Source organism: Phragmites australis, chromosome 23 (assembly GCF_958298935.1).
Source record: "Phragmites australis chromosome 23, lpPhrAust1.1, whole genome shotgun sequence".
Lineage (NCBI taxonomy): Eukaryota > Viridiplantae > Streptophyta > Magnoliopsida > Poales > Poaceae > Phragmites > Phragmites australis.
This window is the reverse complement of record NC_084943.1, coordinates 21,020,066-21,047,752: the sequence shown is the minus strand read 5'-3', so window position 1 is coordinate 21,047,752 and position 27,687 is coordinate 21,020,066. Positions and strand designations below refer to the sequence as shown.

The 27,687-nt window shown below is 41.0% G+C and overlaps 2 protein-coding genes and 1 long non-coding RNA gene across 11 annotated transcripts; all 3 read left to right on the top strand.

Moving 5' to 3' along the window:
* The first annotated feature begins 221 nt into the window (after positions 1 to 221).
* LOC133906225 (kinesin-like protein KIN-12F) lies at positions 222 to 16,349 on the top strand. 5 transcript variants are annotated; one of them, XM_062348054.1, is made up of 39 exons: positions 222 to 520; positions 593 to 697; positions 803 to 1,451; positions 2,815 to 2,970; positions 3,050 to 3,133; positions 3,219 to 3,338; positions 3,476 to 3,589; positions 3,678 to 3,770; positions 3,866 to 4,026; positions 4,107 to 4,181; positions 4,289 to 4,376; positions 4,469 to 4,527; positions 4,622 to 4,685; positions 4,782 to 4,847; positions 4,926 to 5,075; positions 5,336 to 5,440; positions 5,513 to 5,748; positions 5,821 to 5,890; positions 5,970 to 6,035; positions 6,129 to 6,212; positions 6,320 to 6,399; positions 6,486 to 6,558; positions 6,667 to 8,121; positions 8,273 to 8,611; positions 10,519 to 12,879; positions 12,990 to 13,097; positions 13,180 to 13,340; positions 13,439 to 13,526; positions 13,674 to 13,748; positions 13,835 to 14,068; positions 14,152 to 14,250; positions 14,327 to 14,398; positions 14,470 to 14,531; positions 14,759 to 14,870; positions 14,974 to 15,084; positions 15,176 to 15,346; positions 15,435 to 15,500; positions 15,593 to 15,712; positions 16,002 to 16,349. In XM_062348054.1, the coding sequence occupies exons 3-39, from the start codon at positions 804 to 806 to the stop codon at positions 16,131 to 16,133; spliced, it is 8,358 nt and encodes a 2,785-aa protein (XP_062204038.1). In that variant the 5' UTR covers positions 222 to 520; positions 593 to 697; position 803; the 3' UTR covers positions 16,134 to 16,349. The 5 variants fall into 5 exon arrangements, with proteins under 5 accessions (XP_062204038.1, XP_062204041.1, XP_062204039.1 ...); XM_062348057.1 differs by having other exon boundaries at positions 590 to 697; positions 6,129 to 6,185; XM_062348055.1 differs by having other exon boundaries at positions 590 to 697; positions 14,473 to 14,531.
* Positions 16,350 to 17,230: 881 nt separating this feature from the next.
* Positions 17,231 to 24,072, top strand: LOC133905882 (adenine phosphoribosyltransferase 1). 5 transcript variants are annotated; one of them, XR_009907713.1, is made up of 7 exons: positions 17,231 to 17,438; positions 18,038 to 18,148; positions 18,278 to 18,370; positions 18,483 to 18,632; positions 19,139 to 19,190; positions 23,397 to 23,455; positions 23,764 to 23,821. XR_009907713.1 is itself a non-coding variant. In XM_062347670.1 (6 exons), the coding sequence occupies exons 1-5, from the start codon at positions 17,366 to 17,368 to the stop codon at positions 19,186 to 19,188; spliced, it is 477 nt and encodes a 158-aa protein (XP_062203654.1). In that variant the 5' UTR covers positions 17,231 to 17,365; the 3' UTR covers positions 19,189 to 19,190; positions 19,681 to 22,176. The 5 variants fall into 5 exon arrangements, 4 of the variants coding, with proteins under 4 accessions (XP_062203654.1, XP_062203653.1, XP_062203655.1 ...); XM_062347670.1 differs by lacking the exons at positions 23,397 to 23,455; positions 23,764 to 23,821 and adding an exon at positions 19,681 to 22,176; XM_062347668.1 differs by lacking the exon at positions 19,139 to 19,190 and having other exon boundaries at positions 17,243 to 17,438; positions 23,764 to 24,072.
* On the top strand, positions 17,446 to 17,840 carry LOC133905883 (uncharacterized). Its single transcript, XR_009907714.1, has 2 exons — positions 17,446 to 17,683; positions 17,788 to 17,840. It is a non-coding gene; the product is annotated as an uncharacterized LOC133905883 (long non-coding RNA).
* Positions 24,073 to 27,687: the final 3,615 nt, after the last annotated feature.

The following is a 27,687-nucleotide window of genomic DNA, read 5'->3' as shown; positions in this document are numbered from 1 at the left end:
GGGGATGAGATGGATCTGTACACCTAGATTCCCAGTGCTACATGGAGTGGTCCCGATCGCAATCAAACTACATAATAATAATAATAATTAAACAAACAAGGTACAGTAAAACCCTATCGATTTATTTAAGGAACTCTGCCCCCACCCCCCCCCCCCAATTCGAACCGTCCTCGCGGGGCGCCCCTCATCCCATCCCAGCCGTCCGTCCACCTTTTTCCAGGTTCATATCCGAGCCGTCCGTTTCGAACGCCTCCACCTCGATTCAAATCCCGTTGAACCTTCCGGCCAGCCCCACAACTCTCTCTCTCTCTCTCTCCTCCAACGGGCCGCTGCTTATCACTCCCCCACCCCTCCCACCCAGCCACTCTCTTCGCAGAGAGAGAGAGAGAGAGAGAGGAGGGAGAGAGTTCTAGAATCTTCTAGAAGGGGTACTGACCAGCCAGGGGCAGCTCGCGGTGCGCCGGGTCGGCGGCGGCGCTGTTTCGGTTCCGTCCTTACTCCTGTTCCTCCACTCCGCCAGGTGATTCGAGTGCGGCCCGATCTGAGTTTGAAATTTCCTTGTCGTGTGATACGGATCTCTCTCCTACAGAAGAAGCTTCGAGAAGGGGAGGCGGTAGCTTCGCACCATTCGGCGCTTCGTCATCCTCCTGCTCACCGCCGCCACCACCTCCGCCTCGACCTTCTCCCCCCCGCTCAGGTGCCGCGCCTACTCTTCCAGCAACCGAGCATTCGGGAGCAGCTTCGATTTTTCGGGGATTTTTCCTTTTTGTTGCCAAGTTCTGAAGGTTTGGTGTCGGCGCAGAATGGTGAGGGATCTCGGCGCGGTCCGCCGCACTGCGGCGAGGGCTTCCGCCTCGGAAGCCGGGAACGACGAGAACGCGCCGGGCGACGCCTCGGGTGCCGCGGCAGCCGTCGCTGTCGCCGTCGCAGCCACGGATCCCAACGCGGCCTCCCGGCCTCCGCTGCTCGCCATCCAGCCGCCCGCTTCCGGTCTGAAGCGGAAGCCCGAGTCGCCGGCGCCGACGCCCTCCAAGCTCCCGTTCCGGACGCCCGAGAAGTCCGCCGCTCGGAGCCGTTTCGGGTGGGTCCCACCCCGCGGCGAGGAGCTGCCACCGCGGGCGGGAGGGTGCGCGACCCCGTACAGTGCGATGACGACTCCCCGTGCGCATCGCGGCAAGGCTGCGGCGGCCGTGCCGGCGGCCTCGGAGAGTGGGTCCACGCAGAGCACGCCGACGAAGAGCGTGACCAAGCCGGCGTACGGCGTCGGGATGAGCGGGTCGAGGCCGCCCATGAGCGGTGGGCCCAGGGGGTCAGGTTTTGTGTTGGGGTTCTCGGCGGCAGGGAGGGGAACGCCGCTGTCACTTGGGCCGGGGACGGTGGTGAATTCCGCAGAGGTGCCGCATTTTGAACTCAGAGAGGACCCCTCTTTCTGGATGGAAAACAATGTACAGGTGAATAAGATTCTAAGATTTACTGCTAATTGTGCTGCTGTCTTGTGAAACTCATAGATTTTTTCAAAATTTGTTGGGGGAGGTTCATATAGTTTGTTCATTACTCTCCAGATTACAGAATTATGGGTAGGCAGAGACTGATTTTCAGTGTATAATCTAATACATAAATCGTTGATGCATCCGATGGGCAAAATCAAGCACTTGTCTAGAGTCTCTTTTTTAAAATCAAGAAAAAGGAATTGGTTAACTCTGCTTATGATATTTTGTCTTTGTCTCTTTTGTCTCAAATGCTTAGCAAAAAGTCTAGAGTTCGTATAAAAGTTTCTTACTTTCAAGTAGAGGTGTTTCAGGTAGAGATGTCGAGGGTGTGTGCACTCTCTTTTTTAAAACTTGTCATGTTGCTATGATGCCAAGCAGAGATGGCCAAATGGGCCACTCGGACCGACCCGGCACGGGCTCGGCACAGCTCAGCTACTGTAACGGGTTGTGCCATGCCGGCCCACGTGCCTTCCCCTTGGTTCACGACACGGCCCGTCGGTCACCGTGCCGTGCCGGGCAGGTTCGGGTATGATTGTGGCCCGACGGCACGACGGGCACTACAGGCATGGGCGGGCCAACGGCACACGGGCGGCTCGTCGGCCCAGCCGACCCGATAAAATAAAAAATAGCTACAAAATTAAAAAATATATAGAAAATAGATAAAAGGTATGATAAAAATATAGAAAATAGATAAAAAATAGCGACAAAATTAAAAAATATAGAAAATAGAAAATAGCCGGGCCCATGCGTACAGGGCTGGATCGTGCCGGCACGCTGTGCTGCGCGCTCGGCTCAGACACGGCCCGTGGCCTCGTGCTGTGCCTTGTCTGGGCCGTGCCTCGGGCCGGCCCAGTAGACACGACCTATTTGGATATTTAATACTAAGTCCTTATAGAGATGTCGAGGATGTATGTACTCTCTTTTTAAAACTTGTCGTGTTGCTACGATGCCAAATCCTTGTAAGTTGGTAACCCTAGCAGACCTCTTTTGCTTTCTATAAAAAGCAGGGCCATGCATTTTGTCTAAAAATCAAGCACTTGTGTTGATTTAACTCTGATTTGGTAGAGTAGTAAAAATGTTGTTCAGTTATTGATTGTGTGAATATCCCACATATGACGTGGTTGAGTTTTTCTTTCTTTTGGTTTCTGTTTGCTTTCTACAAAAAGCAGGGCCCTGCCTTTGGTCTAAAAATCAAGCATTTGTGTTGATTTAACTCTGATTTGGTAGAGTCGTAAAAATGCTGTTCAGTTATTGATTGTGTGAATATCCCACAGATGACTTGGTTGAGTTTTTCTTTCTTTTTCTTCCTGTTTGCATTTTCCAGGTTGTTATCCGTGTGCGCCCTCTAAATAATACTGAGAAGAACATGCACAGTTATAATCGATGCTTGAAACAAGAAAGTGCGCAGAACATCACATGGATTGGGCAGCCTGAAACCCGTTTTATATTTGACCATGTTGCTTGTGAAACAGTGGATCAGGTCAGCTTGTATGCCATTTGGCTTGCGATCTAATTTATAGTAGTTGAACTGTCATTAAATGCTAAGTTTGTGTTTGCAGGAAGTTCTTTTCCGAGTTGCTGGTTTACCAATGGTTGAGAACTGTATGGCTGGATACAATAGCTGCGTCTTTGCTTATGGACAGGTCTTTGACAATTTCATCTGTCATTTACTGGTTTCTAAACTTTTTTTTATGCTTTCCTGCCCTGAAACCTTTTAATTGTTTGTAGACTGGAAGTGGAAAGACGTACACAATGCTTGGCGAAATAAATGATCTGGAAGTGAGGCCTAGTCTAGACCGAGGGATGACACCACGCATTTTCGAGTTCTTGTTTGCGAGAATTAGAGCGGTAAGGAATAAATTTGTTCTCTCACTAATTAGATGATCAAGTATTGCATGATACTATAATCTCCACATTTGTTCTCTCATAAATTTGTTCTCTCACTAACTAGATGATCAAGTATTGCGTGTAATCCAAAATTGCAGGAAGAAGAGAGCAGGAGGGATGAGAATCTCAAATACTGTTGCAAGTGTTCTTTCCTGGAGATTTATAATGAACAAATTACAGATCTTCTTGATCCTTGTTCCTCAAACCTCCCCGTAAGCTTTCATGCTGTTGCTTCAAGTTAATATGATCTTGCAGTACGATACCATTATATGTACTAAGCATGAAAAAACTATTGTGCAGCTCCGAGAAGATACAAGGAAGGGAGTGTACGTTGAAAATTTGACTGAATTTGAAGTTGGCTGTGTCAGTGACATAATAAAACTCTTGATGCAGGTACGTACGTTTGCTTTAGGATCTTTCTTCTTGTGAATGTTCTCTGGTAAACTCATCGTTTATTACCAATCACACTTTCCCAACACCTACTTCAGGGTTCTGTGAATAGGAAAGTGGCTGCTACAAATATGAATCGTGAGAGTAGCCGCTCTCACAGTGTTTTCACGTGTATCATTGAGAGTAGGTGGGAAAAAGATTCGACATCGAACTTACGATTTGCAAGACTGAATCTTGTTGATCTTGCTGGGTCAGAAAGGTAGATAGACAATATCGTCAATTTCTCATGGTATATTGTGCTAAGCAAAATCCTAATTCTTGAGAATCCATTTGAAACAGGCAGAGGACATCTGGTGCTGAAGGTGAGCGGCTGAAGGAAGCTGTTAATATTAACAAATCATTATCAACACTGGGGTTCGTGTCTGCCACTTAAAATTTTAGACGGGAATTCTTTTCTATAACAAGAAATTTCTCTGTTCTATTGCTTAGCCATGATTATTTTCGTGATTTGTGCATTGCAGTCTTGTGATAATGAGTTTAGTTGATCTTGCGCATGGGAAACAAAGGCATGTTCCTTATAGGGACTCAAGATTAACATTTCTTCTCCAAGTAACAACTTTAACACATCGTATTACTCTGGTATTAACTATATCTGATCCCTTGATGCCTAGAGTTTATTTTGTTTCATTTCTGACATGCAGGATTCACTTGGAGGAAACTCAAAAACAATGATCATTGCAAATGTCAGCCCTTCAACATGGTAATGAATCTTTGAGCTTATATCCGATCTGACTTGACTAATGCATGGGATCTTGTTAGATGTCCTAATAGCTCATTTCTGTGTGTTCATACAGTTCTGCTAATGAAACACTTAGTACCCTCAAGTTTGCTCAGCGTGCAAGGCTCATTCAAAATAATGTAAGTATATGCCTTTTTAGTTTGTTTATTATCTTCTTTCCAAAACATCTTAGGCCACTAACCATTTGCAATTCTTGCCCATTCAAAATTTTCAAGGCGGTGGTGAATGAAGACGCTTCAGGAGATGTGCTAGCTTTGCAACATCAGATACGTCTCCTAAAGGTGATGTCTGGAGAACTTTAGACCTACTTTTCATTGCATATAACATCATCCTAAACTAATACAAAGTCCTTGTATCAGGAGGAGCTTGCTGTCCTCAAACGTCAACATGTCACTAGATCTTTATCATTCACTGCTGATATTTTTGAAAGATCCGGAGGTGATGTTGATGACGGTAATGATGCCCAGAACAGAAGCTCTCTGCAAGATTTAAGAATTTCAAATAAGCAAGTAAGCTGTCTTCATTGAGATTTTTGTCAGTTATACCCCATAATTTTTAGTTTCAGATGTTATATGCCCATTAGAGTTAACCTATCTTAATTTTATTTTAAACTCTATTGAGGTTTCTATATTATTCAATATGAACATGAAGATAAACACCTCTAGTTTAGGCTTTGTTCAGTTTTTTGGATTGCAGCAACGATTCTTTCCATATTTCAAGTCATAGATTAAACTACAAACTGATTCACTCATACATAAATTTGTTGCAGCTGATATCACTGGAAGAAGCACTAGCTGGGGCATTACGCAGGGAGTCAGTAGCAGAAAATACTGTAAAGCAACTTGAAATTGAAATTGAGCAGCTGAACCGATTGGTAATTTTCTGTGAAACCTACTCATAAAATTTTGTAATTGCACATCTAATGGTTTCTGGGATGTGTACATAGGTTCGCGAGAGAGAGGAGGATACAAGGTGTGCTAGGATGATGCTAAAATTTCGAGACGAGAAGATTCACAGGAACGATGCTCTCGTTCAGGGCAAATTGTCAGCTGAATCATATCTACTGGAAGAAAACAGAACTTTGTCACAAGAAATTGAGTTGCTTCGTGCAAGAGTTGACAAAAATCCGGAAGTAACTCGTTTTGCGCTAGAAAATATTCGTCTCTCAAACCAACTGAAGAGGTATATGTAGTCTAGATCAGCATGCACATATAAATGTTGCACTGTAGTAAATTGTTTTTGGTGTATTTATAGGTCTCAACACTTCGACAATGCTGGGGAGAGGGGAATTTTGTTGAATGAAATTTCTGAGCTTCGAAATCAGGTATATATTGACCGTAATTATGTAATCCTAATAAGTATACTCTACTGTTTCTTTTAATCAGCATTCTTTGTGCTGACAGGTTTCACAATTACTTGAAGGGAGGATAGAAACTGAGAACCAAAATAACTTTTCCACCAAATTCGAGGTTGAGTTCCTGTTTTACTTTTTCTGCACTCGTTTATGTTTCCTACAAATTTTATTCAAAGTTCTTTCTTTCTTTTTTTTTTGTTATGTTCAGAACATCCAATGGCAGCGCTCTACTTTAGCCTGTGATGCTGAAATTTTACCTATGGAGGTTTCTTCTTGCCCTCCAGAGAAACATGTATCTGTTTTTTTTGGGGTCATATTGACTATAATAACAGCAATCGTTATGCCATGTGATGTACATGTACGAACTGATGTTCCCTATCTTTCTCATTTCATACTCAGTTCAAAAGGACCAGCGAAGAGTTAGAAACATGTAGGAGCGAGCTGCAAGTTTGCGTAGAATCAAATAGAAAACTAACAAGGTAACGTCATATTTGCATAAATAGCATTAGCGTGAATTCTTCTTTGTTGAAATTTCTGTCATTTAAGCAAGTAAATCACTTAACAGGGAAATAGCTGATCTACAAAAAGAATTAAGTGCTATCAAAATCTCAAAGGAGGAACACACTAATGTATTTGAGGTACGCAATATCTTCTTATGCGTGTTTTTACATCATTCAGGCCATCCACTGTGGTGATGGTGAAAACGAGAATAATCTGAACATTGTGCCTTTTGATTTTATGGACAGACTTTTTCATCACTCAACCAATATGATTCTCACGCACATGCAAAGATGGAAGATTGTTCTGATGAGGGTTTCATGAAGATAGAAAATGAAGATATATTAAACCTGAAGCTAGAGTTGGACATACTTAAAACAATTCTTGCGGAAGAGAGAACAGCCCGAGTAGAAGTTGAGGCAAAATCAGCTGGTTTAGGTGATGAGCTGAAGAAGAATAATCAGCAAAGCATAGAGCTTCTGAAGAAGAGGGATATGGAAATCTCAAGGTTAAACAATGAACTTGATGTCTACCGTAGACAGGAATACTATGCCAATGAAGAGCCCAAAATGCAACTTCTGAAGTGTTTGGATAATGAAGATTCACCTTTGCAGAGAAAGCTGAAAAGAATGCAAGCTTCACTTGAGAAGGCGCGCAGCTCAAATGCAAGGTACCAAAGAGATCAGGCATCTCACTGTTCTGCTGAGAAAGAAATGGATGAAATACGTAGACAGGTGGAGGTTGAAACAACTGAAGTGATTATGTGCTTACAAGAAGAGCTGATATCACTCCAACAGCAGCTAGATGCAAGCAACAAAAATGATTTGTTGGCCAAACAGAGCCTAGACGAGCTTCAGCTAGAAAAAAAGCAGTTGAACGATAGGCTACTTGAGGTGTTGAAAGAGAATGAAATCTTTTCTTGTTTAATCGAGGAAAAAGAAAAGGAAATTGAACAGTTGACTAATGACTGGGACAGATTAGCTGCTGACATTGGAAGTTATCTTGTGGATGGAAATGCAGCGCTAGATGAAGCTTCTGATCAGGTTTCCTTTATCTCCAAATCCATTTCTCAAAGAAAATGGGTTGAGGATCAAGTCCAGAAGATGTGTCGTGGTATATCTGAAAGAGATGAGCTACTTGAGGAGCTTCAAAACAGGTTGAAAGAAGCAGATGATATAAGATGTGACTTGGACTTGAAGTTGAGATCCTTAAGAGGAGCAATGCAGGCTGTAAATGAAGTGCATCAACAGGAAAAAAATGATCAAGAAAAAGAAATTTATCTTTTGAGACTACAAGTATCTGAACAAGGACACGTGAACAATCAGCAGATTGAGGAAATTCACAGAATAGAGCTTTTGTTGGATGAATCCATCGAAACATTTGTGCAGAAGGAGGTTCTTGAACAAATCTATGTTTCTTTACATAGGGGGATGGAAGTAGAGATTCGTCACCTTGAGTCACAATTAGACCAGTCAAAGAAATACTTAGCTCAATTATTGAGTCAGACTCAGGACAAGGAGCAGGCTTTTGAGAGGCTGAAAAATGAAGAGAACACTGTTTTGTTAAGGTTGATGTCAGATGTCTTGAAGGCAAAGGGTATTATATATCAATGTGGAGTTGGAATCAATACATTGCAGTCCAGCCTCTCTGTGGGCCCTGAAGAGGTCGTTTGTCAAAATTCAGACTTGAACTTGGAGGATCGGGTAAGCTAATGCTCTTGTTATTTGGTACCAAGGTGAACCGTACAAACCACTCTTTTATGTCAGTAAGTTCCTCACATTAATATATTTATGTTAATTCAGAGTGGCGATATTTAAACATTCAAGCCATGACCTTACTAACTTCATGTTGTAGGTTGATCTTAAAATGCCGGGAGTCTTTCAAACTGTGGAGCAGCGAAATGCTGAGGTCCTTTACCAACTTAGTAATGAAACGGAGTCTGCAGTTCAGGGACTGCAGATGCTTCAGTCTAAAATGGCTAATCTTTTACAAGAAAAAGAAAATGTGAAGGAATGTCATTCCCAGAGTCAAAGGACAATTGTAGATCTAAGTGCTGAAGTCCTTAAATTGAATTCAGATATCAGTGATAAAGAAAGTTACTACATTGCTAAGCTGAAAGAATTGGAGATGAAGATGCAAGAAAAGGATGATGAAGCTACAGCATCACTTATTTCATGGAGTAAAGAGAAAGAGGTAACGTTTGTAGGGCCGTTATGTCCATAATTTTTTTTAAGAAGGTTCTGGTGATTTTACTGTACAGAAAATTATCTTCCTTTAATTTTTTTACTTGGGTTTGTAATTTTGCATTATCACAATAGGCTTGCTTCTTTGTCATAAAAAGGTAGACTTGTCTCTCTTCCAGAAAGAAAGGATTTTGCTAGAAAAATTTCTGTAGTGCTTTCTACTTATCTTCCACATGTGAAAAAACTTGACCCGCGGGGAGAGACATCCATGAGGCATTTCTTTTTAAGGTCGAGAAACCCTCGAACACGGCATCGCTACCCACGGATACACGGATACTTCAATTAGGTGACGTATCCGTATCGGATATGCCTCTGATACGCGATACGCCTCCGATACACGACGGATACGTATCAGAGAAGTATCAGAATAAAAATAAATAACATGATTTGGGATACTTGGGCCGATACGTATCGGCCCAGCCCAAGAGAGATACTCCACGCAAACAGGCGTACATCAGGCGAACGAACTGGCGTTCCCTGCCTTAGCCGTCTTCACTCTTCACGCACACGGGCGCATGCCGCAAGAGAGCTGCGCCGCCTCCCTTTCGTCCCGACTCCGGTGGCGGCGACCGGTGTAGGTGAGGTGACTGGTTGTATGCACGACAGTGGCTACATACGCTTAAGACTGTTATGTTATTGACTTATTGTTATGTAATAGAGCTTTAAGTAGAACCTGAACTGCAAACTGATGAACTTTGAACTCTATCTCTATAGCTTATTATTGTGAACTGCTATGTCAATTTCAATATATGTGAACTGCATATGTTCAGTAGCTATGTGCTAATTGTCATGCTATCTGATTCAATAAGGAGGCTGGCTGGAACTGGAAGGGGAATGAACTCATTGACTGTTGGCTACTTGGATCATTGGATTGGTTGTTGGAAAAAAGAGAAGAAACATCACAAGAACAAGATAATTTGTTCATGCTACTATATTACTTTTAAAAAAAAATAGTAAAACGTATCCGCGTATCATAGTTTTTGGAAAAATGGCGTATCCGCATCGACCCGATACCGATACACGTATCCGTATCGGTGCTACATAGTCGCTACCTACACGCTCAACCACTTTGGGGAGCACGCGCAACCAGGAGCACATGCGAGGGGGGATTTTTTTGTGAGAACCGGGCTTTGAGGCCAGGCCGGTCGCCCCACAACTGGAGGCGTTACTGCCGCGCTGCTTGCGCGTCCTCAATATCTTCCACATGTAGGGATATGTTTTTAGTGTGCAAGAAGTGACAACTAATAGGAGAATGGTTTATGGTGTGGTTATAGAATTTATAGTAACATTGGTACTGTACTTTAGTTATCAATGACCCTTGCTTTATTTATATATCAATAAATTTTTGTTCAGATATACATAATGAAATTGTCAAAAGTACTGAAGTGTATCTATGGAGTAGTTCAACATCTTTGGTGACTTTAGCTGAATTCCAATATCCAATGATGAATAAGTGGATTATGTGAATGTGCGTCTTGTTGACATAAAGCACTACTATGTGTTGGCCTTATCAGACATGATGGGTGAGATGAATTTGTTCATTTGTTGTTGCTAAAACAGTTGTAAAAACATGCTGATTTTCTTGAATTAGTTTATCTTGGTCTCCTTGTACCGTTATTACTTTTACTTTTTTACTATCACTAGTATGTTTATTTATTATTGTTTTATCATCATCTTTTTAGTTGGATCTTGCGGGTTTCATCTCTAGCCTACCCCAACTTGCTCGGAACAAAGGCTTTATTGTTGTAGTTTATCTTGGTCGCTTAATAAATTCACGATCTTATCTACACATTCTTGATGCAAGAATGCATATTTATAGTTTAAAGTTTACTAATCATACATTTGCTACTCTTTCAGGCACTTGAACATGAGGTTTCAGAGGCAAAGGATCTTGCAGTCCAGAAATCATTTGAGGCTTCTACTATTATAGCCAAGTTTGAAGAAGCACAGGCAACTATAAGTGATGCAGACGCTACGGTGAAAGCACTGGTGGATGCGAATAAAAACTTAAAACTCCAAGTAGAAAGGTACAAAGAAAAGGAAGCTTCTTTTATTGCTGAAAAGAATGGCATGCTAAGTGAGATTAATAGTTTGGAGATGCTGCTGGATGTGAAGGAACAAAGTTACGAGCTTACGGTAAAGAAATTCCAGTCAAGCCTACTTGAGGCAAATGAGCTAGCTCTTGAGCTGGAAGATGACATTAGACTTCTGCAGAATTTGTTATCGGAGAAGCTTGAATTTGTTTCTTCTGATGTTGAATGGATGAAGACAAAGCTTCAGCAGTTTGCAGAATTGGCTAGAACTTGGTTAGAGGATAATTGGTTGGAGATCATTGGAAAAGATTGCGCCATTTCTGTTTTGCACCTCTGTCACATGGGGATTCTTTTGGAGAGAATCACAGGGCTGAATGCAGAAAATGGTTTCCTTCAACGTGGGCTCTGTGCATCTAATTCTTTGATATCTAAACTGCGAGAACATAATGACAAAGCCAAGAATGAACTGGAGATGTGCAGTGTTCTCAAAGGAAAGTTATTACTTGACGTCAACCACAGTTTTACTCGTGTTGCCAAGAAGGAACAAGAAACAACCGAATTAAATTCAAGATTAGATTCTTTTGAGAAGAAGATTCTGCATTTGCAAGCACAAGAAGAAGCAATGATGGCACGGTCAAATTCCATGTATAGTGAACTCTCCGTTTTGATTGAAGAGATTGATGCTACAAACAGGAGCGCCTTGGCAGCTGAATCCAAAGAAAAGGAAGAGCTGCGCCACCAATTGGATGAAGCTTTGCATCTCAATGGAATATTAAAGGAAAAAATGCTTGTGGAATTGAATCTGCTTCAAATGAATAAATCCATACCGTTAAATGAGATTAAAGGGTGCAATGAATTTGACTTGTGCAATTGGCTCGTAGATTATCGAAGTGATTTGGTGATGACTGATACGATTGCAAAGGATATCGAGTCTACTGTTTTGGCTTTGGAACTGAAGCAACACAAACTACAGCTGCAAAAACAAAGAGTTATGTTTACTGACGTCCTTGAAGGATTGAAGGCAGAAGCAACTTTGTGGAAAGTTGACCAGGATTTGGAAAATATTGCAATCTTCACTTTAAGTCAGGAGAACAGTGAGATTAGAATCGATTTGGAGAACCTGAAGCAAAATAGTGATGAAGCTATGGAAAATGTGCATGCCATGAACAAGGAAAATACAGAACTTAAAAATTTAATTGCCTCCTTGGAATCTAGCATCATATCCTTTCAAACAGATTTAGATGTGAAGAACAAAGCTTTGATGGTGTTGGAATGCTCCCATGCAACCATACATAGGGAGTTGGAACTGAAAACCGAAGCCATTAGTATCAGAATTGCAAGAGAAAATGATTTGAGTTCTGAGAATGAAACGTTGAAGCAGAAAATTCTTGATATTTTGAGCAAGGAAAAGCGGATTGTCGAATTGGTGGCTAATATTGAGGCTGATAAGTTATTTGTCACCATTGAAGGCCGCTTCCAACTGGTTACTGATTATGTACAGAGCTACATTAATGAGCAAAGAAACATTGTGAGCAAGTTATCCAATGAGTTTGACATTATTAAAAAATCAGCTGAGGAGTTAAGCACCCGGAATTCTCTTCTCCAGTCTGAATTAATTAGGAAAGATGAATTAGCAAAGGGCTTGTCATTTGATCTTAGCCTGTTACAGGAGTCAGCATCCATAGCAAAAGATCAAGCAGAGGAACTTATTGAGTTGGCAAAAGAAAAACAATCTTTAGAACAAGCGCTTGCATCTAAATCGCTTGAATTTGATGATGTTGTTTCTGATAGGCAATTATTAGAAGCTCAAATCTTGAAGAATAATGAAAAGGTTGTTACCCTAGAGGAAGAGCTAGCAACAAAGTTTGATGAACTAAATTTAATTTCTATGGAGAATGCTGAATTGAAATCACAACTCAAGCATATTGAAGGGATCAGTTACACTATGGAGGAGGAATTAGCTGATAAAAGTGAAGTCACTGGGAGACTTGAAGAAGAGTTGATTGAGCTGAGAAGTTTAATTAATGAAAGGAACATCTATTTTCAGAGTTTGCAGAATGACTTCTCCAAACTTTCGGATGAAAAGCAATGCTGTGAAACTCAGGTAGTTATCTTGAAAGAGAAGCTGGAAATGGCTCAGGCACTTGCAGAAGAAAGTGAAGCAATTGCTACAGAATCTCGACAGGTGCTCGGAACCTACTTGATTATTGATTATTGACTTATCGTCTCTTCCTTAAAACCACTTGTATTCTTTTTCCTGTATAACCCTTGCAATTCCATTGTTCTTTTTTGCAGATAGCGGAGGAAAGGAAGGCATATGCTGAAGAGAAGGATGAAGAAGTCAAGTTATTGGAGAGATCAATTGAGGAGCTTGAGAGTACTGTATGTGCTTTGGAAAACAAGGTGAGTTGCACTACTTCTATTTCAGTGTTGATTAATCACTTGCTTTTCTTTCTCAACATTAATTTTTGCTATTTCTCTTAAGGTGGGAATCATCATGGAAGAAGCAGAACGACAAAAAATGCAACGAGAAGAACTAGAAGTGGAGCTGCAGAAAGTCAGGGAACAAATGCTAGCTGTGCCACCCTCTGCAAAATCATGGAGCTTCCAGGAAGATGGAGCGGTTGATTTAGCTGACTCATCCAGGTTTGCATGGTTATGAGTTCTGTTACCAGTTACCTACTTACCTATATTTACAGCTGTAAGAGCAATAGTTTAACATCATCACCTTGACTCTCTTGCAGGCAGCCAAGAGATATACATAATGAGCTACTGAGTGCTCAGGAGAATATAAGAATACTTGAAAAGGAGGTTTCTGAAAAGGAATCAGAGGTAATGACATATTTTCCTAATAATTTATCAGTTCAAAGTAATTTTTTTTTTATCATTCTCACTTTCTGTCATTTAGTCATTCTTTTTACTACTGTATAAGTGTAGCCCTAATTGTTGGCTTCGTTATCATTTGTTTTCTCTTTATAGATTGCTCAGTGCAAGGCACATATCTCAGAGATAAACATTCACGCTGATGCAGCAGCACGAGAATACATGCAGAAGGTAAGCATTTTGTGTGTCTGTTTTATTTTGAAGAACTGTACTAATTAACAGCTCTCAAGAAGACTAATGAAATGTTATCTGCCTAGTTGATGGAGCTGGAGGCCATGGCACAACAGGTTCAGACAGAAAATTACTCAGCAAATGCTTGCTCTTTGAGGCAAGAGAAGATTAGTTCAAAACCTCGGGGTTCAGGTTCTCCATTTAAATGTATTGGCATTGGCTTTGTACAACAAGTGAATTCTGAGAAAGATGAAGAGCTTAGCGCTGCAAAACAACGTATTGTGGAACTTGAGGGCATAGCAGCTAGTCGGCAAAGGGAGGTGAGGTTACTCTAAACTTACCACTTCGTTTTGTTTCTACCTTTTATTATTTTACCAACCTATCTTTGCTCCTTTGTTTGAAGATATTCATGTTGAATGCAAGATTAGCTGCCACAGAGAGCATGACGCACGATGTGATTCGTGATATGCTAAGTGTTAAAATGAACATGACAACTTGTGCGGTATGAATAAAAATTCGCTCGCTTCACATTCATACAATATTTCCAATTGTGCATCTAAACCACTGATATGTTGCAGGCACTAGTTGACAACCAGCAACAGATGGAGACAAAAGAGCCCGTTATTTCTCAAGCTCATCAATCTAAAGAGGTAAGTTCCACGCAATAGTTTTTCTGCAATTCATCTTCCTTCTAGTCATTTACCTGAAAATAAATGCTCAGCAGTCCAATGAGCTGATGAAGTTGAAGAAGCAGCTTGATGAATTCATTGAAGAGAGACAGAGGTAGGTGAATGATTTTGTGCTACAGTTGATTATAGTGACCTCTTGGAATCTCAATAGTAGGTTATAATGATTAATGACTCACAATCTATGACCTCTTGGAATCTCAAGTTATAGTGACTCACAATCTATGACCTCTTGATATCTCGATAGTAGGTTATAGTGACTCACAATCTATGACCTCTTGGAATCTCAATAGTGACTCACATGTCAATGATTTTGTGCTACAGTTGGCTTGACGAAATGAACCAGAAACAATCAGAACTTGGAGCTGCCCGCATTACTATAGAGAAGTTACGACAACGAGAACACTTTATGGTTGCTGAAGTAGAGTTGCTAAAGGTAAAACAATTCACTTTTCCATTGGAAAAGAAAGGACATGTTTGTTTGCCCCTTATTATGGTAAATTTTAGTGGTTATATATTTACTGTTTGATATAATATAGGCTGAGAATTCAAACTACAAAACCATCATCCTTAATCTTGAAGATGAAGTGAAGAAGCTTACCAGACAACAGAATCTTCAGCTGCGAATTAATCATCATGTCAAAACAAAGGTATTGATTACTTTTGATACTTATTCTGGCTTTTGTGAGCATTGGTGTTTTCCTATCTGATCATCTCATGCATTTTCCCACAATCCAACAGGAGGAAAATATCCTGTTGAAAAGGCAGAATGATGAGTTAAGTGCAAAGCTGCAACAGCTTGGGGCCATCCTTGCCCGTACAAAGGAAGAGCTTGCCCGATACAGGGTTTCAGATGGAAAAGATCCATACGAGCAGATAGAACAAGAAGAGCTTTTGAGGAAGAAATTAGATGTGCGTCTACTTTCTTTTGATTTGTCAAGAGTTATGCCAGGTGTGAAGACGGGAGACACTGATATTCTATCTGTTTTACTGTGAACAGGAAAGCGAACAAGATAGAAGCAAACTCGCAGAAAATCTATCGAGTTTATGTACCAGCATTCTGAAGGTATGAATATTTTTACTAAAAAGTAATGTTATCATGTGGTTGATGCGAGTTTGTCAGATTACATGACAAACATTGATCATGCTGTTTTACAGGTAGCTGGAGTTAGAAAACCTGAATCTGACGCGAGTCTTTTGAAAGCACTGGAATGCTTAAATCAACTCCAGTACCGCATTGGTTCTTTGGAAAGTGAAGTTGAGGATCTAAAGTTAAAGGTAATGACATGGTAAATCACTTTTGAATTGAGCTGACTGATTCTTCATATTTCCTGAGAGGAATATTACTGTTACTTTGGTACCCAAAAAAGAACACAGCACCTTTTTTTTCTTTTTGAATTACCTGCCTTTTGTTTTGATCCACTTGATATAAAAATAGCGGTGTATGTTTGATTGTATGTTCACTTTGAAGCAACCTCTATGGCTTTAGAATTTCATGAAAGAGGCAAATGCGGGCTGTTAACCATGTTTTCATGTGACTGATGCTGAAAAATTACAACTTCTGCAGTGCAAACTATTGCATGAAAAAACCCGTTTATCCGAGCTCCGGAGCGACTCGTCATCTTTGTGTTCAGGGGCGAAGGACGGCTCGGCATCACCAAGCCTGTGTAGATCTCCAAGCATTTCGTCTTTCCCGTGATACCGCGGCGCGATGCAGCCGATACAAGTGTACATAATTTGTTCTCTGTTACTACTAGTTAGTCTCCAGCTAACAGCTACCTGTAGGTCTCATGCATCTCCTAGTACAGTCAAATTGCTAGTAGGCAGGATTAGATTCAATTAATCCAGCAATCTCCATTGCTGATGTTGTATCCGCTGACCCATTTGCACAATATTCATATTCAATGAAATTCAGTGCAATCATATTTTATCTGCCTCCTCTCTTCATCTTTTTTTTTAAATGCAAAGGAAATTGTGGAAATATAGAATACACTTGCTACACATGCAACCTGCGCAAGATTGTGCAGATTTGCAGCTGTCCAATCCAAGAGTTGTGAATGCCTGATCTTCCATTTGCTATCAAGTTGTAGATGCCATGCCCGTACGGCCTGTGCCGAAGGCATCAACGTCAAATGCTTCTCTTCGGATTCAAGTCTCCAGCTTACTCAAATGCTCAGTTACCTCCAGTCAGTATCTTTTTAACTGAAGTTGGAGTGAGGTTTAACTGCCAGAGCAGGTAAAAACATTGGCGAATTTTATGGAATGAATGGTTCAGATCGATTAGAATATTTTTTTTATGAAGTTATATTTATAAAAAAAAATTTGTTTGATTGTCTGTTACATATACTGGGCTTGGCTTCGGTTTGTTTGACTGAAACAAATGCAAGAGTTGATAATTTTATAATATTGTTAAGTCAACCAGAGTGCATAGGTCTTGCATCCGCCGGGCGAGGCACGTAAGTGAGGCTGTCGTCTTTGCACGCTGCTGTGACGCCGCGTGAGACAAGCCGCCTCAGCTGGCGTCGGGTGTGCGGGTGGGGTCCGCTTCCCGGGCCCACATGTCATCCGGCCAACGAATCCCGCGCGGTCCCCCCGCGTGGCCCACATGTCGTATGCTCATCCCAGTTGGTGGCGGCATGAACCGCGCCCCCACTCCCCGGGCCCACAATGCACGACGGGAAGTCCGAACACGCCTACCCAATCGCCGGCCGAGGAGCCTCGCGTGATACACTGACCGGTGGGCCCAGACGCCATGTCTGGCCCGCGTGTCCGGGACGGGCACGGCTCCCCGCGCGGTTACAACCGACGGCTCGCGGCGCGGCGCGCATAAAAGCGCGGAGCTGGGCGGAGCATGCCCCCCCCGTGTGGCCGCCTCCTCCTCCGCCGCCTCCCCCTCTCCACGAGCCCGGGCGCGCGCGCGGGTCGGCGGTGATGGCGTCCAGCGACGGGCGCGTGGAGCGGATCGCGTCGAGCATCCGCGTCATCCCCGACTTCCCCAAGCCAGGTGGGTCCCCCGTCGCTATCCCTCTCTAGGCTCTAGGGACCTAGACGATCTTTTGCGTGGGTGGATGGGTGGGTCGCTTCGATCGATCGGGATGATGATGATTGGTGGTGGCGGCGGCGGCGGCCGACGTTGACTCGCGACCGTTCGTAGATTTAGGGTTTTACCAAGGCAGCAGACGTGTTCTGAGTCAACGCTGACTAAAGGGTGTAAATGGGTGTTACAGTGTATTGCATCGACCAACTACGGTAAATAATATAATAAGCGAAACTCTTCAGAGTTGTTGTCATGGCGAAGAAATAGCTGGTACGGGCAGATTTTAACAAATGTTATTTGCCACTCGATGTAACAGCTATGGAAGATTTGTTATTTATCTATGGACATCTGGAAACCGCCTTCTGCTTCTCTATGTGCGAAAATTGGCTACTCAAGTCCTGATTTTGCAGAGCAGGGACATTGGTTATGTGGTGCTGGAGAATGCACCTTTAGAATGAGACGCCATGCTTTCGTGAATTGATTTCGCAAAGTGCTCTAGATATTTATTTTTTTGTGTAAGGATTATATTACCTGTGCTTAATATGTACCGGTTTGTCTCTTTGTAGGGATTATGTTTCATGATATCACGACGTTGCTCCTTGATCCAAAGGCATTTAGTGACACGATTGACCTCTTTGTTGAGAGGTACAAGGACAAGGGGATCACTGTAGTTGCTGGTAATGTGTATTGAGTAGCTCCTTTTTTTCATTATACAAGCAAACGATGAAAAGGTCCGAATTGTAAGTAATGCAATTGACATTCTTATGTGTTCTCACTTGTCATATTTATTGCCAAAAAACAATCAGGCGTTGAAGCTAGAGGATTTATTTTTGGTCCTCCAATTGCATTGGCAATAGGTGCAAAGTTTGTACCACTGAGAAAACCGAAAAAGTTACCTGGTATGTTTTTCTATCGTTTGATGTGCAGCGTTGCTATTATTCAACAGTTATGTTTCATACCCAAATCCGAATGAAATAGCTAATGCCTAACGCTCTCCCATCTTTATACTAGGTGAGGTGATCTCTGAAGAGTATGCTTTAGAATATGGCACCGACAAAATAGAAATGCATGTAGGAGCCGTGGAGCCCAATGATAGGGCGCTCATCGTTGATGATCTTATTGCCACTGGTGGAACCCTGCTTGCAGCTGTCAAGCTTCTTGGTGAGCTCAGCTCTTCTGCTGTATGTTGTACTTTATTATTGTGTATACAATGTCCTAAAATAATTGCCTAAATCATTTTTATTGTCAAAAAGCATAATGATTAAAAAAAACTTTATTTTCCTTCTGTTACAAATAAAAGTTCCCTTATTTCAGAAAGAAAGTTCACGCTCCTACCTATCCAAATTTGTTGTAATTCTAACTTTTAGAACAATATTGCACAACACTTTTTTTCTTTCCAATTTTGGGATAAAGCTTAATGCATGTACATGGATTTGTGGAGGTTTGAATTTCGAAGGAGTTTTGTTTGCTTAGATTTTTTTTGAAATGATTATATTTATTCAGATTTTCATGGAAATGCACTTCTTGACATTCTATGTATCTTTTTTTTTGAAAGGAAAACAGTAGGGGAAGCCCCTACTGTGAAATTTTATTAGAGAAAAAAAAACAAGAGCCCAAGCTGGGCAAAAGAAGAAAAGAAAGGACTAATATTTTGGGCTGCGTTGTAGTTCCCATTCTGGCTTTATACGTCTCAAGGAGGATGGCAGCTTTTTCATGATGGTCAGTGACAGTTCTACCATCTTCAGTTTCCAAGCTTGTGATGGAGTTTAGTCTATACCTCTCAGTTGCTGTAGCATGAAAAAATCTTGTGCTTTCATCCCTGAACCTGGTCCACCTCACCGTGTATCTCTTTCTCCAATATCCACGCTTATATCTGAGCAGCTTTAGAATGTGATCTTTCAGAATTTTCCTAAAATTGCTTTTCTGCAGATAGAGATGTCTCTGCTCCTTTAGCTTATCCAGTATAGCTAAAGTATCATTGCAGTCTTTTATTAAGGTGTTAAACTGAGATATACCTTTACTCCATTTTTTCAGAGCCTTTCTGAGCAGTTTGAACTTAGCAGTAATTATAGCTGCACAGTTGCCATTAATGACCTCCTCATCCCATACTTCTTGAACTAAATCAAAGAAACCTGGATGATATATCTGGAAATTTTCAAACCTGAAAACTTGAGCCTTTGGAATTGAGGTACCAATTTGCACCTTACAGGGGATATGATCAGACAGTGGCTTTGCCATTTGGAGCAGCTAGGTGCCTGGATAGTCGCTGATCCAGTTTGCATATGTGAAACACCAATCAATCTGCTCTAGAAGGGGGTCTTCTTTCATGTTACTCTAGGTGTATTTTCTTCCTTTGAGAGGAATTTGCAAGAGACTCAGATTACTAATAATGCCATTGAAGATAAAGACATCATTCATATTGTCACCCTTCCTGTTCCTATCAGTTAAAGATCTATAGAAATTAAAATCTCCAATGAGCATCCAGTTTTCCTCCTCCTCAATTTGAAGATTGTTAAGCCAACTTACAAATTCATCTCTTTCTGGGCCCTTACAGGGACCATAAATAGTGGATAGCTTCCAAGAGTTATCATTGTGAACTGAAGTAAATTTTACCGTCACTGCAAATCTGTTAATGTGCACTGTTTCTCCCGTGAAAAAGGAGCTATTCCAGCCCATCAGAATTCCGCTTGAACTGCCAACTGATGGCAAGTAAGCAAACTTATTGAATTTCTTAGGAGCCAGCTTTTTGATAAAGGGGTGATCAAAATGTTCCCTTTTTGTTTCCTGAATGCAGAAAATTGCACAGGCACTTTCATCAATCTTTGCTCTGATTGCATTACATTTATCCTCAGAATTGAGCCCTCGTATGTTCCAGTTTAGTATGTTCCAACTGCGCTTGTTTGAATTATCCATATATACCGTGTTTTGTTCTGAAGATGTCTGTATAACCCAAGGTTATCAGAATAAAAACATCCAGGGGAGGAGGCAAACAAGCGACAATAGTTAACCATAGCAAAAGAGGTTCTGTAACCAAACATGGTGCACCAATGGTGCACCAAGAACCATAGTAGCTAGACTTAGGATAGAAGTGCATAGCATCATCCATATTACACGTATTTAAAACAGGGCAAACCCTGTTGATGATAGCAAAATAAAAGAGTCTATCCATCTGTTGGATCAATGAGCTCCACCGTGCTGTCTCCATCAGCCCTTCCCTCCTCTTCCTTCCTGGCCAGGAGCAGGTCAGCAGTGACCTCCGAAGGAGATAGCTGACATCATCCCTCTGCAATCTTCTGGATTTCCACCACCAGAATTTCAGGATAGACAGCCAGATTTATCAAATTCATCTAGAGTGGAAAGACCTGGACACTCAACAGCTTGATTAAAGTTTGTAATGAGAATTTTACTAGCAAGCTGTTTAGGATCAGCGATTCTCTTCCTGCAAGATCTGCTCCTGGTTCAGGCTCTAGAAAACTGAACCATTTGCCCTGTAGTTCAATTCTGGATTCTTGTGCTTCTTCTGAGCCCATCTTCAGTGAGGGGAGGACACTTTCTCTTCCTAGGTTCTCTCTTGGTATACTTAGCTTTGTCTTGGGTAACAAAAACTTCAGGGAATTCAAGAAATATGTGACCTCATTCTGTGTTGACTTCTGATGTTTGCCCTGAAACCTTCTTATTCAGCAGCCTCTTTCTGTAATAGATCCTGGTAAATGCTGGTTTAGTGATATGTGTGGTTATGCATCTGGCTTTCTGTTCAGGCCCACTTGCTTCTATGGTCTTCATTGGGGTTGTCCCCTTCTGAGATATCTGAGCCTGTTCACCTATTCTGCTCATTTCAACTCCAATGATCTTGACTCTGTCTAGATGTATCTGAATGAGAGGAGGAATTGGAAGAGTGATCATGCTTTTCCCTAGACCTTGAGGCTGCTGAGCATAGCTCTCAACAAATCTCTTCAGGTTGTCAGCAAGGAATTGCACATAATCATTCTGCTCATACAGGTTTTTATTCTGCAGTGCTTTAGAGGATACAGGCTCTTGATTCCCTTGGATATGCAATGGTTGCTGACAGCTCTGATCAAGTACCAGCTGTTGTGTGCTTCTGATTTTAGTTTCTCTTGAAGTTCCCTTGCCTTGAATGAAAAAACATGGCACTTCAGTGAAGGCTGGCTGGTTGACAGAACTGGCATTGGAGATCTGGTCCTGCTACATGCCCTGTGCTTGATTTAGCTGACAAATCTGTTCCATATGCTGATCAGCCAAGAGTGCCACTGTTTCTGGTTCCCCTAGGAGAACAGGGCCCTCAAAAGGGTGAGGATTCCATTGTTGGCTGGAGGTGGGTCCTCATCAGCAGGCATAACATCAACATGGTCCCCCGATAGAGAGACTGATGAGGGACCAGCACGAGGGGAAGGAGAAGCGTTTCTCGCTCTCCTATTAGCGGAACCTGCTCTGCTAACAGAGTACCCTTGATCATACGTGGGCCTGGGACCCAACAATGCCTTCTACTAGAAAGCCTCTTAAAGCAGTGATTGGCCTTATGGCCGTAATTAAAGCAAACAAGCAACGATCTCAAAGGAACAATATTTGATAAAGTGACCTTCTCTGAGACATTTAACTCAGGACATTAAACCCGAATAAGGAGATGGGTTAGGAAAAGAACCAGCCTGGACGTGCTGTGTAGGTGGAGGAGCCATCGCCACTCTTGGGAAAGAAGTCTGCTGCATAGGTGGAAGAGCCATCGCCGCCCTTGGGAAAGAATTCTGCTGGGCATGCACCACTCCCAAGATCTCCCTTTAGCCTCACAAAGATATGCTTAAGTGGGAGTTGGAATTTGCTTTGACTACTATGACCGCCAAGAACAGAATTTCCAAAACAAAAGAAACTTCTGAGAGAGCCAGTCTGAAAATCCAATTGAGAAGCAGAAATAGGGCAGAAAAGACTCCCAATTTTCACCACTGAAGCAAGTTCCGGAGGATTCGATTTTTTGACTGGAGAATCCTGAACAATTTTCCTTCTGGAAGATACCTTCTTGAGCTGGGATTTTCTTGGCTTTCGATGGGAAACCAGCTTCCAAGAACTTTCCTCATCCTGTTCCCACTTTTTCTTTTCAATTTCCCACTTATCACCACCATCTCTCCAGAGATGAAAATAAATGTCAAACTGCTTAGAGATGATGTGTTTGAGAGAATAAACCATCAAACCCACATCCTTTGAAGCCACAGAAAAGCGAAAATGACGGTCTTGAAGATAAGCGACGTGAAAACCAGCTGGAGAACTACCCAAGCAGGCATGAAGGGCAAGGCTTACTGAGGATTCAGTAAGTCTAAAAGTGTAACAACGAAACACCGCAAGGAGGAAGAAGGATCCAGCAGGAGAAGAAGGGTGATGAACAGAGCTTTTAAACTTACTAAGAGCACCTTCACTTGAAAACGTTTGCCTATACTAAAATCCCAGTCCTTCACAAGATCCGCTAGAGCAACATCTTGCTCCAGCTCAAGAAGCTTCCCAGTGGCACTTGCCATGGATGTTGGAAAGGAGGTGCCGGAGGAGAGGCTTCAACGTCGTTCTAAGCAAGAGGTTGAGGGGAGCGACGAGAGAGAGCGGGGTGGGGGCGAGAGCGGAGTGTGGTGAGAGAGCGTGGTCATTGTAGCCTCAAAGAAGAGGGTCGAACTCCCATCACCGCCGACGCCTCCCTCCCCAGAAGCTAGCACCCAAACCCTAACCGCCGCCGCCGCACCGCTTGTAGATGGAGGAATCTTGGCGTCTGGCGGTAGGAGAGGCGGGCAACCCTGCATACTGCTTTGTCTAGGAGTTCCGTCACTGTATTTTTGGATTTGGATCAATATCTATGTATCTTGGTGATTGATTTCCTGTGGTTCGTTGTATGATGCTCTACTTACCATAATTATACCCTTTTGCTTTTAGAGCGTGTTGGAGCAACGGTGGTTGAGTGTGCTTGTGTTATTGAATTGCCAGAATTGAAGGTACATTTTACTTCTGAGTCATCAACTTCACTATTTAGTTGTGCTAAAGCATTGTTCGCTGTCATGCTCAAGTTAGTAGGAGTTTCTATTTGTCTGCTAATAGTTTCCCTATTCAGATAGCTTTCTATGAATTGTGTCATTCAGTGCAAAATGGTAAAATTACCATCTTAGAGGTCAAGAATTTTATAGTTTAAATAAGCATGGTACATCTAAGAGCAATATTGAAATTTATTTAGAAAAAAGACATAACATTCCTTTTCATGAGAAAGTGTCTTTATTTATTGTTTAAACTATGTTTTGCATTCCAGGGCCGGGACAAGCTAGGGGACAGGCCGGTTTTTGTCCTTGTGAAAGCGGACTAAGCGCACTTCTCAGAGTTGGCCCTGTTAATGTTTCCTCCCTGGAACTATAGTGGGCATTGAAGCAACAATGTTATCCACGTTACAACATTGGCTAGTTCCTAGCTGGAGCTGCGGAATAAAGTTTCATCTTTAAATTTGTAAGCGTGTGAATTATTTGTCAATGTAGACATGATTGCTGGTCCTGTAATCCGTGGTTTATGTCTGCCGAAACAGTGCCAATTATTCATGTCAATTAAGGATAATCCATATTGAGTCTGTTGCCATTGCTATTAATATTACTTTCCTGCTTTGTTGGTACAACTATGCATGACTTTTGCCATAACAGTCATGGTTGATGTTTGGAGATGGGGTTCTGCATTGATTTGGGGAGATTATGCTGATGGCAACTTAAGGAGCCTGGTGGTCTTGGTATATCAAACTTTGGAAACACCCACGGATGCTATCTTACGTGACCCTTGATCATATTTTGGCTTATGCTTTGTGCCATCTCCTTTGTCTCAATCAAGTTAGTCGCTTTTGGCGATATCATGCTGTTGATTGTACCAGTTTGTGATTTGAACCTTGAAATCTTTGGGACAATTGATCATGTGAAGACAAATTAGTTGCGCAGGTGAGGAGGGTTGTGAATGAAGTATATTTACTTCACGCGTTATGATTTAGGGAATTCATATGCTCTCTGGGCAGCGAAGATTTTTGCACGTTCCTATCATGAGCAGTCCAGCCGGTGAATCAGGCTGTGATTAGACTGCTCTATCTAACTGTGAGAAGGTGATTTTGGAGGCGACTGTTAATAGCTTTGTTGCCTGCCAAATGTTTATTGGTCTGTATGTTTTATTCCAAGGAGCAGTATTGGCTTAACTGAACCGTAGAGAGTGCTGCCTTAACCGGATTACTCTTTTCAATAGCTATCCGTCTAACAGCTTTTAATTTGTAGATCAATTGTTGATATTTTCTTCTGAACATCCTGATTGAAGATGCTAAGAGTCATATTTGACTTGAAGATTGCTATGGATTCAGGAAATGGTTTTGCAATCATCTACCTTTTTTATTGTCATCTGTTTTTTTTTTTATTTGACAATGAACTATTTGTATTTGATCTCTGACTTCTCATTTGTTCCATTTTATTTCGGAAATTTCATCTGTTTACTTTGACTTCGTTGCCCTTGCATTAACCGATGGATGCTTATTCTTATTTTTTTAGAAAAGAATTTTTCTGTGTCGTTGTGATTGGTGAGATTGCAAGGGAATATTTGTATTTGATCTCTGACTTCTCATCTGTTCCATTTTATTTTGGAAATTTCATCTGTTTACTTTGACTTCATTGCCCTTGCATTACCTGATGGACGCTTATTCTTTTTTTTTTAGAAAAGATTTTTTGTGTCTTTGTGATTGGTGAGGCTGCGAGGGAGTTGCTAATTTTTGTGATTGTGATCAAGTATTGATGTTTTTTCTTGGATGGTTCTGTACGCATATACATCCCTGTGTAATATCTCTCCATGTGTGTTTCATTTTTCACTAGTACTTTCTAGTTAAAAAAATGACTTTGACAAAAAGATGCCATAAAAACTAAAATGTAAATTTTATAGGACGGTGATTTGATATGTGATGTTGTATGGCACCAAATTTGGTCAACTAAAAGTCGACATATCTAACAGTTAACTATAACAGACATGCGTATGTTAGGATGAATTTATGACCATACAAGAAATGATCGGATCCGAAATAATGATACACATGATATAGCAGGAGTAACGCTAATTGAAGAAAAGCTTATCCAACATCAGTTGAGATGTATTGACCATATCTAACGAGGGTCTCCAGAGTCACCCGTGCATAGCATAATACTGAGGCAAGCCGATAATGTGAAGAGAGATATGGGTCAACCAAACCTAATATGAGAGGAGCCTGTAAAAAGAGACTTAAAGGAATAGAATATCCCAAAAAACTATCTACAGATAGAAGTGGTAAAAGTTAGCAATTCACATATCAAAACTATAACTTATGCATCAATTTTCTTATACTATTATTACTTTTATTTTATCAAAGGTGTAAAATGAACCGGATTTGGATTCTAGGGGTTAAATAAACAGTTTAATAGTTCAGTGAGTTTTTGGACCAACTGTATAGTTTGAGAGAATAAAATAGATATTTTTCTAAAAAAATGATTTTAATCTTAATGAGATCATGCAGTTCTCACTTCATATCTGGCTGAGCATCATATGACTTTTCCCACGAATTAAAATAGAGGGATCTCTTGGGAATATCTTCTTTTATAGGGTAGAATGTTAACTGCATGTGAATGAGTCTTTGACTTCAGTTGGCTGGGTGCCCACCTTTAGACATGGTTTTCATCAACTAATGTGACCTTGTTCTTGCCCTGCAATTTGCATCTGAGGTACACTGTTGTTGCCCAAGTTATTAGTGCATGGTTTTTTTCGGAAGCTACATAGTTCAGTCACAACCTCTCAGGAAAATCTGTGTTTGACTAGTTTACTCTTTAGTTAACCATAAGAACACCTTTACCAGTTATCTACAGTACCACACACGAATTTTTTTCATTCCAATGACGTAATTATTATTTCTGATAACTTTAGAAGATACTTCATCAAAGAACTTAGCTTCATATTCACATTTGTGTTAGTCAATCAATAAAAATCGAAAGTTATAAACAATGTTCCTTAAGTCCATAAGTACAGTGCAGTTCTCTCTTGCTTCGATTTACCTTTTTTTTTTTAAAAAAACAATAGGGGTTTCTCCTAGTGTATTCCTTAAAAAATGTATTGTCAAGAAAGTGATAGAAATGTTAGTCCTTTCTTTCTTTTTATTTGTGTAATTAATATATTAAGTGAATTAGAATCATGTGGATTTTGGTCACTTAATATTGTCATGGTAAGTTACTATAATTCATTCCTTATGTTTACTGCAATTTTCACCGGGGAGCAGGGATAGAAATGAATAACTACTCACATGTTATCTGAATATTCAATTTCATGCTTTTGTTATTTGTCTGTACTTACCTGTTTGTCAAACCTACTTGTCTATTATATTCCCCATTTGGAATTTATAATAATGTTGTAACGATGATGTTACTTTGAGAAAAATGAAACAAAATCTTTAAGTATCCTAGTTCAAGACATAGTTACCTGTGACAGCAAATACACTCATCTTAAATGTTTGGTAACTGGCTAGGTGGTATTTGTAAACAATAGAAAGCTAAAATAATGGTAGCGGCAGCAACTTTTTGTTGGTCGTTATGGCTATGTAGAAATAACATTGTCTTTAATATAAGAAAAATTAACTCTCCTTTACAGGTTATTTATACATATATATGATTGCTCTATACTTGGGCTATGTTGTAGCGGCAGGAGCATCAGCATGTACTATTATGGAGTAGACAGTTAGAAATATTTTTACCCGGGTTTAGATGACAGTCTAGACTTTGTATTGGCGCACCGTCATAGCCTGGTAGCTGGATCATTTGTTCTTCATTATTTATGTTTGGTGTTTTCCTTCTATTTTTTTAGGTCATGCGCATCCGAGTTATGTAGAAACTAGAAGTGACATCTTATGTGTTTATATCACGATGTAACGATAAGAGTCAATAAAGTTAATTTTATTAAAAAAAACTCATCTTAAAATGTAGCTGTTCTTAAGAAAAAGCACAATGACAAGAGTGGCGGCTTCCCCCACTGTATTCCCTCAAAAAAAAAAGAAGAAGCACAATAGAGCAAGGCTACCCTATGGCATAATTTATTGGTGCCAGTTTGTGCACTTAATTTATAAGCTAAGAAATAAAAAGAAGAGAATATCTTTTAGGATGTCCAAAAGGAGTGGTCTCAGAAGCAATTTGGCTTTCCCATGCTCTGAAGT